Here is a 12727-nt window from a genome sequence, read left to right as displayed (position 1 = left end):
TTTAGTAACCAACTTAATCACTTGCCTCGTGTAAATGGGACTTTAAACCAGGTTTTCCTAGAAGCAGGTTTCTATGGCGCGAGCAGCGGGAAAACTCGGATTGGTCAAAAAAACCTGAATTTCAGGTTTTTAACCAATCAGCATTTTCACGCTGCACACGACGCAGAAATTCTACTCCAAGGAAAACCCGGCTTTATTTATAGCTCAGTGCATGTAGACGACAGAGTAGCTGATGCCATCGCCATATACTGTATAGCCCTGAGCTGATGCGCCTCGCTAGGAAAACACAAACGCGTAGCGCGATTATGTAACACGCTTCTGCCGACGCGAAATGACCCAGTTCGGTTCACACGGCGCAAAAAACTTATTCCTAGGAAAACCTGGCTTTATCGAGTAATATAAGCTTGATCGTGATGAGCTTTTTGAGGTTTTCAAATGAGACGGAAAATGGCAGACTTGGGCAAGACAGAGATAGAAAATGGTGGGACATTGAGACATTCTGAATGTCTCAATGGCAACTTTTTATACGAATGTCACATTCATATAAAAAGTTGCCACCAGCAATCACCAACAATGTGCTGCAAAGAAACTTTAATTTAGTAATCACTGAAGCTCCAGTGATCAAACAGGCATGATAACGTCCCGAAGTTTTTTGAAATGAGACTGAGAATGGCGGACTAGTCTGAGTGTATGACGTCACCGGTGGTTTTTTTCTGTGGACCGGCTAGATCACGCCACCGGATCTTTGATCTTTTTTTTGTCATCCCGCTGCTCTTCCTCCTTTAGATCTCTCTTTTATAAGTGAACCTGATCCAATGGTGTCTGTTAGTGATGGAGTTGAAGTGATGATGGTAAATAAATATCGACGCGGTTGAAGGTGAATTTGAGCGGTTGATTTTTCAATTTTATTTAATGTTCATCACGTCACTTATCCGCCTCAAGAAATACTTTCGCTCATTTAAATGCGTCTACCCAATCATTGTTGTGTAAATATAAGTCACTATTATGACTAAAAGAGATCATCATTCAAGCTAAATAATTATACACTGATGGTTGAAGTTAATATTTACATCCAAATAAAATCATTGTAATCGTTAAAGTGGGGAGGGAAGTTATTCATGCGTAGGTGGGGGGGACTTCGGTCCCTATGCCCAGTTTTAGGGATGCCTTATTTTGGGACTGGCTTGATTGCCCATAATGAGTTAGTAGGGCAATTGCCCGGCTTCAGATCAAAACAGTACACAACCACATACTAATTTAGTGCCCTTAACCCTGTTAGATTGCAATTCCTCAAATGCCTGTTTTGGCTAGGGCCCCACTAGGGTCTGAATCAGGTCCCGAATTCAGTATACCTTCCAACACATTTTTCACTAAAGCTCCATCTCTTAAACTGTCTAGTAATTTTTTCAACTTGGGCACTAATGGATTCTCCCACAGAGGCACATTTATGGTTTTGCTGACTGGGAGCTACACAGATTTTGACACCTTCCTTCTATTCTAGTCTAATTTTCTTGACTACTCTTTCCTCGATGTCGCCACCCTGTATTATGGCTCGCATGTCCCCCCTCCTCCTGCTATTACACCTGTGTCCCTAAAAGTCACTCAGATACTTGAGCACTATTTTGATCACTCACTTGTTTGCATGCTGTTTTAGCAACTCGCATACGCTCTAGGTCACTCACATGCTTTGCACACATTCTAGGCCACTCATGAACTTGTCTGTTGCACAAATGAACTTGATTTACAGTTCAGTTTTTGAGTCATCACATAAGGCGGCTTGTAAAAAAAATAAGCTCCGTAGAAGTAGACGAGAGGTGAACATCCATTTAGTTCAATTCCTTATAAACAGAGCTCACCAACTGAACTTGATGTGGAGTTCAGTTTTCGGGTCAGCACATAAAGCCGGGCTTTCCTAGGAGCAGGTTTTCTGTGCCGCATGCAACATGAATCACCCAGTGTGACACGCCGTCCACTCACCAATAATAAAAGCAGTATGAATGTTCTCCTACAGAGCGCAATACGGCTCACAACAGCATTTTACATCGGGCATGATTGGCCGACTGCTTCTGGAGGAGTCAAATGCGCTGCACATTTTGCCAATGTTCTCTTCACTCTTGTGTGTTTTCTTTCCCTTCCCTTCAAACCGGAGCATGCAGATGACAGAGTAGCTGATGCAAGGCCATATACTATAATATAGCCGCCCTGATCTGATGCGCCACGCTAGGAAAACACAAACGCGCAGTGTGATTATGTAATACGTTTTTACCAGAGTGAAATGGTCTAATTCGGTTCACGTGGCACAAAAAACCTAATCCTAGAAAAACCCAGCTTTAGGAAGCATCCAAAACAAATAGTCTACAAAGTAGCGGACGACAGGTGGATATCTGTTCATTTCAGTTCCCTATGGATAGAGCTCAAAAACTGAACTTGATTTGACCAGCGAAATAACGAAGACTCCAAACACAAAAAAAGGTTAACACATAAAAACATGCAAGATTGAATCGCTGACTGTATTTCCTTGAGAAAAATAGGGAAAATCACTAACCCAAAGACGAAATATTGACATTTGGTGCCAAAAGCAAAGTTGTTACTTATCGTTAAAATCTCTGAAAAAATATCACTAATGATGAGAAATGAAGCTTCACTGCAATCGCATTAAAATGAATTCTGCTGAAAAAAAGTTTAACTAGACAAATACGTGAGATGAATATTCTGATATTCATATTTTTAGTCATTATTGAATAAAAAATAATTTGTGTAAGCTTTGAGAAATTTACAAATATATATACATACATTGGGTACATGTGCTTTGACCCCCCCCCCCCCCACCCTGGAAGAAGTTGAAATGACGCCCCTGCCCACAAGGGTAGGGTTGACAGGGCTCTTACCTTTGGCCGGCCTGAAACGATTCTCATCTTTGTTTTCTGTGTTATAAATCGCGCCATAGAGAAGGGGAGGCTGCCAATGATCTCTGTGTAGGAAGGTTTGGTGGTCCATGGCATCAAAGTCAGGGTGCTGCGAGTACCTGAGCACCTGCTGTAAATTATAGCGCAGATCAGAACACCCACGTAATTGATTTAGAAATGAATCTCCTGCTCCGAACATGGAGCTCAAGATGAACACCCACTGCTCCGAAACATTTTTGTCACTGCTGCTATTGGGACAATCTCTGCATTTGACCATGGCCTATCATAGCAGTTTGTAATTTTAACATTAATTACATCAGACTTGTAGGAAGCATCAATAGGTGTGCATTGTCTGGCCCTGTGTAGCTGTAGATCAGGTATGTAGTTATAGTATGGTGAATTTTTTCAACTTTAAGGTGCAAATGCTAGCCTATCTACCCATTAAAAAGGCTTGCCAAGGAGAGCAACAGACTCACAACAGTATAAATATTCAATCGTTTAACTTCACTCATAGTTTGAAAAGTAGATGGCAGAACTAGAACAAGCGTTACACAGAAACAAACTTCACATTGAGTTCACAACACGTGCACTCCAACATCTACTAATTCTTTGGAAAGTTTCGCAGAGGAATATGGACAAGGCGTATGTGGGGTTTAGTAGTTGTAGCAGCCGATCTCTTCTATGAAGAAGATTCTTCACAAAAGAACGATCAGGCCTTCAATATACAAAAACTTGAGTATTTTACAACAGGCAAAATAGCTTGTGTAATTGTTTACTTCGAAACTCGTAAGACAGGAACCTAGAAAACACATAGTTCATTGCAACATGTCCCAATTTCTTATAAATTCTTCGAAAGAATGTTTACAAGGTGCATGTATTACAATATGACTGGGTGTACTGGGTACATTGGAAGAAATGAAAGAAACTGTTCACACAACGAAACGCACATCCTTCAAAATCACACTTTATTTATAGGAGCCATTTGACCAATCATGTTGCCAAGTGGTCAACTACAAATTATCTTCATGCTTTTGGCATAACCAGCTATCATATAAACACTTCCATTTTTATATTGTAACAGCTCATTATAGATTTTTCAAAAGAATATTTACAAAGTGCATGTGTGGTATAGTTAGTACAGTTAAACCTCTATATAAAGATATTTGGCGGGGTGCCAAGAAAATGGTCACTGGTTGAGCTATTGAGGGATTATAGTTATATTGGGAGGCAACATTGTCATCATGTGACGCAAAATTTATGCTGCTGTTGGCATCATTTCTAAATCTGTTTTTAGTGCCATAAGCAAATGCTCTTCAAAGTATTTATTCGTTGGGAAAAACTAACAGTATAACAAAGTGATCTTGCAAGACTTTTTGCTCTTTTAGCCCTGAAAAAGTAGTAAAAATTGAGTGTGTCTCAGTCAATTGTCATCCAAATATTACAGGGAAAAATTTCTTTCTGCTTAATATCGGAAGGAAGAAAAAAAAAAGCCTGCATTTTTTTAGGAATAGGAGCCTTACAAATTTAAATTAACACGTTTTCCCCTTCAATTATATTTTGTGCTGTTGCTGCTGATCAGCCGTCATTTTTACAGCACCCCCTACTAAGTTGTATGTATCTCTTTCTGAGTTATTTCGGGTTGAAAGGACTTTCAATGTGGATCTTGTATAATATAGTCTTCTATCATAATTACGAGCTGGTAAATTTCCCTTGAATCACCCTCTTGTTTTGTTTCTTTCAAGTTTCAGGAGTTGATGTTGTGTGATGCCTTGTTGATATTCGGCAGAAGGTGTATCACCGTCCATCTTGTGAATTTTGCATCATAGCTTCATCGGCGGAACAATCAGAATTGGCTTCGACCAGGTGTAGAAAAAGAAAATTCAGCTCTCCCAGCAACATGAATAAATTTGGTAAGTATGATATATGTGCAGAGGCGCAGATTTTTATGCTTTTGCCACCTTTCACTCGCTGCCTTGCACATCTGCTTGGCTCCCCACTCCTTTGAATATGATCTGCCTCTAAGTCACTCTTTTGGTCAGTCATATGCTTGCACACTTTCGCATACTGACCTGCTCTTTCTGTCAGTCCCATGGCTGACACACTCTATAGGTCACAAACTTTCTAGGTCACTCTTTTGGTGGCTCATGGACCTGGTTCCTCGCTTTTGAGTAGAAACAATCCACATGATTCAACAGACCTTTGGACATGGAGAAATGGGCACATCTTTGGTAAAAGAGTGATACAAGCGCTTCAGAGATAGCTGCAGATCAATGGAGAGTGAAGCACATTCTGGTTAGCTCTCTACATCCAGGAATCAGATTGTCACTGACCAAGTGATTCAAAATCATCAAATCACAACCAGACGAGCACTTACACTGGATCTGTTTACTCCATTTTGACTGATGATTTGGTTTTCAGAAGATGCAATGTGTGAAAATCATGCTGACCGTCTTCTCTTACTCCAGCGGCATTATTCATCAAGTACGACATACCACACGGCACAACCATCACAATTAATTCAGTCAAGTTCTAGTTTTTCTTGCCATTTTGTCCAAAATGAAAATACAACAGTGCTCACTAATACTTCCTCAGTCATCAGCTAGTGACTGCCAGCTTCTTCCGGTAGGAAAAAATGTGAGCATGCCCACTAGCATTATGTACATACGTGCACCAAACCACACCCCTCTTGCTTCATTTGTGCATGCAAGAAAATTTATGGTTGGGTACTTTTTTGAACAAACCACGCGTATGACACTCATTACACTTCTTGCAATGACCCCCATCATGTCATTGAAAATAGACCATTTATTGAGAAGAAAATGTGTAAAACTGTAGGATGGTCGTTATAGAAAATTATTAAGGATTTACGATACCAATTGTTGTAACAGAAAAATTGCTATAACGCAGTCATTATAATTAGCATAGACTTCATAATTCGATTCACTCTTCTGATACTTTTGTGTACTAAGTTATTCTACAGCCTTGTATTTACTATTATCATTTTTTATCATTGACTTTCCAGACATGGAGGCTGAAACACCAATGGATGATGAAAACAGCACCATTTTTCCAAAAAGTCAGGGGAGAAAAAAAACATGGCAGGAACTGCGGCAAGATGTTCGAAATGTCAGGCGTCACCTCACGAATGTATCATCGAAAATACCAAGTTGTTTTTCCTTCAAAACTATGCAATCCGAGAACGGTTCGTCTTTTTGTCGCATATATTTCCTGAGTACTGTCTCCAGTGGCCGGGAGACCACGCTCCTGTACTGTGATGTACCTCTGGGAGAAGGAGGAGCTGAAGGTTCCAAAGACTTTACGAAAAGCTTCCTGTGGCAGCCGCTCCTGGAGTCCACTTTCCAGACGTTCCAGCCCCAGGGACGCTTTTCTAGAGAAGAGCAACTTCAGTTTGAGAGAAAGAGGGTCGCAAACTGGGGCCTGACTTCCTATGACTTTCAGTCAAGTTGCGGACGATTCGTATTCCCTGCATGTGGTTCTGTTTTTTACTGTGATGATGATGGAACAAAGGTGAGCCTTTTAATTTATTTTTCCTTCTCATTTAGTTGTCACCGTAGTAATCTTTTGATGTGAATACATCTTTTAAATCATCTGACAATACTGCGTGCATTCGCTGTGTAATGAAATTATTTAAACGCTTCTCTCCCAGGAAGTATTCAGAATGTATCAGTGTTTTCGATGTCTGTGAGTAGATCTCATTAAGACATACCTAACGATACATCTTATGGTCTGGGCAGGGGTCTGTGAAGACTTTTTTGTAGGGTTCTGTTTTTTTTTTTGTGTGAAATTTTCGCCTTATTTTTGTAAAAAGGATCATTAATTTCCTGAAAATAAGTAGTTTTGTGAGAAGCGAAATAATCTAGTTAATCTATCACAAAAGAAATGGCATGCTAAATTTGTGTAGTTTTTCATTCATTTTTATTTTGTGAAGGGTCTTTTTCGGATCCAGAATTTTGTGAAGGGTCCGTTTTCCAGATTCACAATTTTTTGAAGGGTCCAGAAAACAAACCAGAATTTTGGCTGGATAAACCCCTGCTAGCCCATGTTCGTAACTAAATTGTTTTTCACAATGTCTCAGAAAGTCTAAGTCTGCCATGTAAAAATAGAAGTGAATGATGTTGTCTTATAGGTATTCTTGAGACAAATCTGGCAATACCACTCCAGTTTTAATACATATCACTGTCTGAGCACCAGCCTTGCAGATCACATTCGTAAAGAAACATTTTTTTCACTATCTTGGTGTTTCGTATGTGGATAAGTAATCAATGTTGGGTTCTAGGTAGAAGAGCCAAGACACGCCGCTGAACATAACTACTTTATTGACTACTTTATGACTGGCACTCACTGGGAGCTACATGAGGAGGGCCTTAGCTGCCATTTTAACAGGGTGTTGCCACACAAATACAAAACGTTATGGAAAATTCAATACCATTAGTGTGAACACATAGCACTTGGAAAGTTTGCTATGCAAGTAGATGACAGTGGTATAGATGGTATAGCCTGAGAGGTATTCCAATGACTAATCCGATGATGTCAATTTCATTTACCTACCAGATGATTCAAGGCACAAAGAGCATATTCATGTCAAAACTTTGTGACTGTGTCTACCACAATTTTTTTTTCATCATCTATGATGTAATTAAAGAGTTTTTAACAATTTTGGTGCTAAATGAAAGTATCCATTGCATCCTGAATGTGGATGGACATTTCCGTGTAGTGCAGAAAGTTTCATTAGAGATGCACCGAAACATTCCAATCATATTTTTGATTAATGGTTCTCAAACTTTCAGCTCTTTTTTCCTGTGATCATTCACCTGCTGGACCTTGTTGAAAACATACACAGTTGAATCGCATTATGGGACTATGTTCAGAAAAAAAAAGTTTAGTGTAATTTTGGAGATTGATGCAGCAGTAAGATGTTCTGGATGTGATGGAAGAAGATGCTTAAAGGTTGTTACATTCATCTAGATCCAAACAGACTGCTGTCCATTCAATAGCTACTGAAAGTAGGTGAAGGATCTATAAAAAGAACTATGATGATCAAGTTGGCTCCAAATGCACTCAAGCGGCATAGGTGCCAATGCGTCTGATTAACCCGGAAGCCTTCTTATTATTTTTTTTAGCCTTATCAAAATCTTCTGGTCGGAAACTGCAGAGTCCTCTGACTTTTTGTGTGTTTATGGAAAACTCCATAAAAATCATCAAACTGCACTTTGTAGAAATTAAAATCCCCTAAGAAAATCCCATAGTCCTTGCACTCTCAAAGTGACCACGTTTTCTTGAGGAAAATATAGGAAGCTATAGATTGTGGTCAAATATGATACCAAAACTGAGCAAAATTGCCAATTATGACTAAAATCTCCAAAAAAATCACCAATGGTGGGAAATGAAGTACTACCGTAGATCACGTAGATTAAATGACAAAAATAAAAATAAAAAAAAATTGAGACAAATATATGAGATTTCTATTCAACAAATATGTTGTTCATGGTCATAATAATCGGCTTGATTTCAGTGAAGAACAAGGATTCAAGTAGGCGTTGTTGAAAACATTCGGATGTCCTGGGACAAACTAGTTATATGGTCACCACAAAAATTTGAAGTTTTTCTTTTGATTTGTATTATGTATTTTTTTTTCCGCAGTGAAATGTCGTGTCATGTGACAAACAACAGATGTTTCGAGTCTGTGAATTGGATTCAAGTTAGGAGACCAAAGAAGCATTAACAACAGACTATAGCAGGGGTTCCCAAACTGTGTGCTGGAGCATCCTGGTGTGCCACCAATCTTTGTCGGGGGCACCATAGATCGGTGGTCTGACAAAGGTTTTTTGAAGAGTTTCTTTGTTTATATAATTGCTCTGGGGAACTGTAGATAAGCGTTGATTAGGGATAAGGGGCACCATGGGTGTGAAAAGTTTGACAACCCTTGGTTGGATTATAGGCTATTCCAAACAGTATTTGTAAAAACATTGCTATACTGAGTATTGTTGTAACAAGGTTTTTCTGAACTAGTGTTAAAGCCATAATTGGTAAGAGGAGGCGCGTCAGTGCAATTATAATATAAATATAACCCATTCATCATTGCTGTGTCTATTTTTTTCGCAGATATGCAATTTTTCCATGGTTGTTATAGATGGGATTAATTTCTGCAGTTACTTTAACTGTTGAGCTCCATTCTGTGGTGATAAAGGAAGTTAAAAGGTTGAAAAAAAAGGAGACCAATTCACTTGCTTGGTAGCCAGTGCCTTTACTAAAAAGAGGATCTCATCATGTGACGTAAGAATATTCTGTTTGATAAGATAAGCTTGGCAGAGAAGTGTCATGTGTTGAAAAATTGTAATGGGGGCGGGAGGGTTGAGAGATATGAGTCCCTATCTAAGAATGGTGAGTGATTCCCACAACCAAGGATGATCAATTATGGTATAATATATCTCGACCAGGTTAATGATAATGATTGAAGCAAGAAATAAAATGAGATGATATAAATGGGCCCTTATCTAATTTGATGAATTATAGTACTTACAAATTTATAATCCCTGAATGGGGGGGGGGGGGTCTTACCATCAAAGAATGTTCTTAGCGCAAGGGAACTCCTCTTGAATTCATTGGGGCTGTACAGCAATGTCTCAGAACTAGGCTGTCTTCATTTTGCCATGTCTACAAGATTCAGATTTCTCAGGATCACCAGATACGTTGTATTAACGTTCTTGAAAATCCTATTTGTGCCAGGCAAGTCATTAAATGTTTATTGATGTTCATGATCTACAACAGAGGTCTTCGACTTTTTTCCAGTTGTGAGCACTACCTGTACCCATCATCAAAAAAACACCCTTACAGCAAGTTTGACATATGAATGAATGAAATCAGAATGATTCTAATCCTTGAATACAATTTGTACAAGGTGCTCAGTTGGAACATTGATCAAGTACTCTCGAGCATGATATCGGACACTAGTATCTAGCTTATGATTATGAATTCATTCTTGTAGATCAGGCATCTTCAACCTGTTGCTCCCTGAAGTACTCAGAGTGCTGAATGAATGAACACCAGAACTTTGCCACTGAACTTATACCATTGCCGAGATCCTTTCAATGGGATAAGTCCAGTGGCAAAGTTCTAATGTTCATTCATTCAGCACTCTGAGTACTTCAGGTAGTAACAGATTGAAGATGCCTGATCTACAAGGATGAATTCGTAATCATAAGCTTTGCCCTAGACGGTGAAAAAAATATGTAAAAAAAAAATAAATTTATTTGTTTATTAAATTTTCATATTCGGCTATGTTTTTTCCCCTTTTTTCTATTCATGCTTCACAGGTCCCGCCTTTCTTCCCGCAAGAGCTGAAAAGTAGCACCGAAAGAGCGAGGCTAAATCCACAGATATGTCCCTGGAACTCCAATCTTATTGCATATGTTTATAACTGTGATTTGTGGGTCCATCATGTTTCCTCATCAAGAAAAGATGTTCGGCTTACATATGCTAGAAGGGGTAAGCGATTGTTTAAAAAAAAAATTGTTTTTTATGGTAGATTGCAAAACTCATTAACACAACATGAAACAATCGTAACTCTGACAACATAAATACATTAAGGCCATGTATATGCATCAGGGTTGTTTGGTTTAAACCACGTTGGTTTAAACCATGGTTTAAACCTTGGTTTTAACCAACTGGTTTTTTTAAAAAAACCACTTTGGTTTTTTTCAAAAAATCAGATAAAAGTGGCCTAAATATCATTTTTTTCCCTGAAAAATATCATATTTGTTCATTATTAGCCAAAATGTTTCATTTTTACCTCATTTTATATCCTTGGGGTGCATTCTGACGGTATATCTTTAAATGACATAAGATTTTATAAGTGGTTTTTTTCAAAAAGTCTCATAAAAGTGGCCAGAATATATATATTTTTTTCATATGAAGTATCTTAGTCATTTAAAGTTATATATAAAAGCCAAAATTTCTCATTCTTACAACATTTTCTAACCTTTGGCTACATTCTGATGCTCTATCTTTAGCAAATTCATGAATAAGGATTGCATCACACATCTAAATGTAGTGGTGTATTATCTCACAGGGTTTCTTTTTCCCTTCACAAAGAAGCAGCTACAGTAGTGATACCATCATGCTAGGGGCAAGTGGTCCTATAATCCAATAAAGACACCAGCTGTCCTTAAAGGACAAAGACTAGTGTACTAGTTGTTACATTACCTCACATACATTTTCATTCCCATAAGAAGTAGCACATCTCCTACTGTATATCTCCCAGTCTTAATATTCAATAGTTGTTTTTTTTATAATTTCACACACACACTGTTAAGCCCAGTTAATCAAGGTTCTACTGTATAGTAGTAACAGATTTATAAAAAATAATCAGCTATATACAGGGTGATTATAATTTAAGTTTTGATTCCAAAACTATACAATAAGTACTGATCGGAATGACCTGAAAATTTGCATGGATACTCCTGAAGCAATGGATGTTTCTTTCGCAAAAGAAAAAAGTGCAAAATGTGCAAGTAGATGATGCTGTACTTGGCCAGCAGTATAATCTATTTTGTGCAACCACATCATTTCGGTACTTCCACAGCATCAGTGTGTGGATAGAACTTCTATCAAGATGCACATTGCAATACCAGCAAAGCAGCTGCTGAAGACCCATTTTGACAGGATGCACCTTAACCCTTGCAACTTCTGGCTGTGGGGGTACCTCAAAATGTTATAAACAGTGGTCAGATTGCAAACTTTGGTGAATTGTAATCTCCAGCACATTCCCTATATGTTAGAAGTTCCTCAGGAATATGAACGGGGGAAAGGGGACGCATTTGGTTTAATAAAGCTGAATTGCAAGCACATCCACATTATGACCATGGCATACTCCGATTCTGCTGTTGAACAAGAATATTTGTGCTTTCAGCCTCATAGCCAGAACACGCGGTAGACAACATATTTAACATTTTTTGAGTAAGTTGTAGTTATTTGTTCAATTACTTCATTTTTTTTTTGTGATGTTTCCGTGAATTATGGACTCGTGCAATGCTATAATTAAGTTATAGTTTTGCCATGACTGGCTATCGTTTCCATTCTGCGAGCAAATTTCCCACGTGTTGGATGATGTCATTAATTTTACATTTTTAAGTATTTTTTCCCCTTTATCAAATAAAATTGAATTTTTTCAGGAATATTCATGTCAATTTTCAAGTCATTCTGACAATCGCTCTTTTTTTACAGTATTTTGAAATCAGAACCTTAGTTATAATCACCCTGTATATCGTAAATCATCGTTAATTAATCTGCATTATTTATGCTTCATTAAATGCATTATATTCACCTAATTTATATTACTTTTTGCAAAATAGCTTCGTAATTAAGTATACTGAAAGTAACTGGAGAAAAACCTTTATATATTATATGATTAATAATAACATTAAAAGAATTTTCAAACACACAGTAATCCATTGAGTTAAGCAAAAAATAATTAAATGGCAAAATGGTTTTTGTTGAAATGTAATAAATATTTATTGATTAATTAGCATGGGAATAGTGTTAATTGCATTAATAAACATTTTATTTTAGTTAATTATTACAAGTTTGAATGATTTTTCAGAAATTTCATTGTTTTTAATGTCAATACTATTTAAAACAAAAAAACCGGTTTAAACCAAAAAAACCTGGTTTAAACCAAAAAAACCCGGTTTTTTGGTTTTTTTCAAAAAAACCGGTTTTTTTACCAACCCTGATATGCATACACAAACATGTTCCCACATGTAGCCAGTTTGTTATAAATTCTGCAGAGGAATGTCAATACG

The 12727-nt window shown here is 37.8% G+C and overlaps 1 protein-coding gene across 2 annotated transcripts in view; it reads left to right on the top strand.

The window, feature by feature from the left end:
• Nucleotides 1–775: 775 nt before the first annotated feature.
• The window catches only part of LOC149080823 (dipeptidyl peptidase 9), a 35785-nt gene continuing 23833 nt past the window's right edge, over nt 776–12727 (top strand). Inside the window, exons 1-4 of one of the 2 annotated variants that reach the window (XM_089237494.1) lie at nt 776–877; nt 4649–4816; nt 5929–6434; nt 10241–10412. In XM_089237494.1, coding sequence (XP_089093620.1) covers nt 4804–4816; nt 5929–6434; nt 10241–10412 — 691 coding nt within the window. In that variant the 5' untranslated portion in view covers nt 776–877; nt 4649–4803. The remainder of the gene's footprint in view (nt 878–4648; nt 4817–5928; nt 6435–10240; nt 10413–12727) is intronic. The other variant, XM_089237495.1, reaches the window with a different exon arrangement.

The sequence above is a fragment of the Pholcus phalangioides genome, unplaced genomic scaffold (assembly GCF_987345545.1).
Source record: "Pholcus phalangioides strain wild (caught in Gottingen) unplaced genomic scaffold, Ppha-v1.0 ptg000010l_1, whole genome shotgun sequence".
Taxonomy (NCBI): domain Eukaryota; kingdom Metazoa; phylum Arthropoda; class Arachnida; order Araneae; family Pholcidae; genus Pholcus; species Pholcus phalangioides.
The sequence above is the reverse complement of the archived record's forward strand: the minus strand, read 5'-3'. Positions and strand labels throughout refer to the sequence as shown.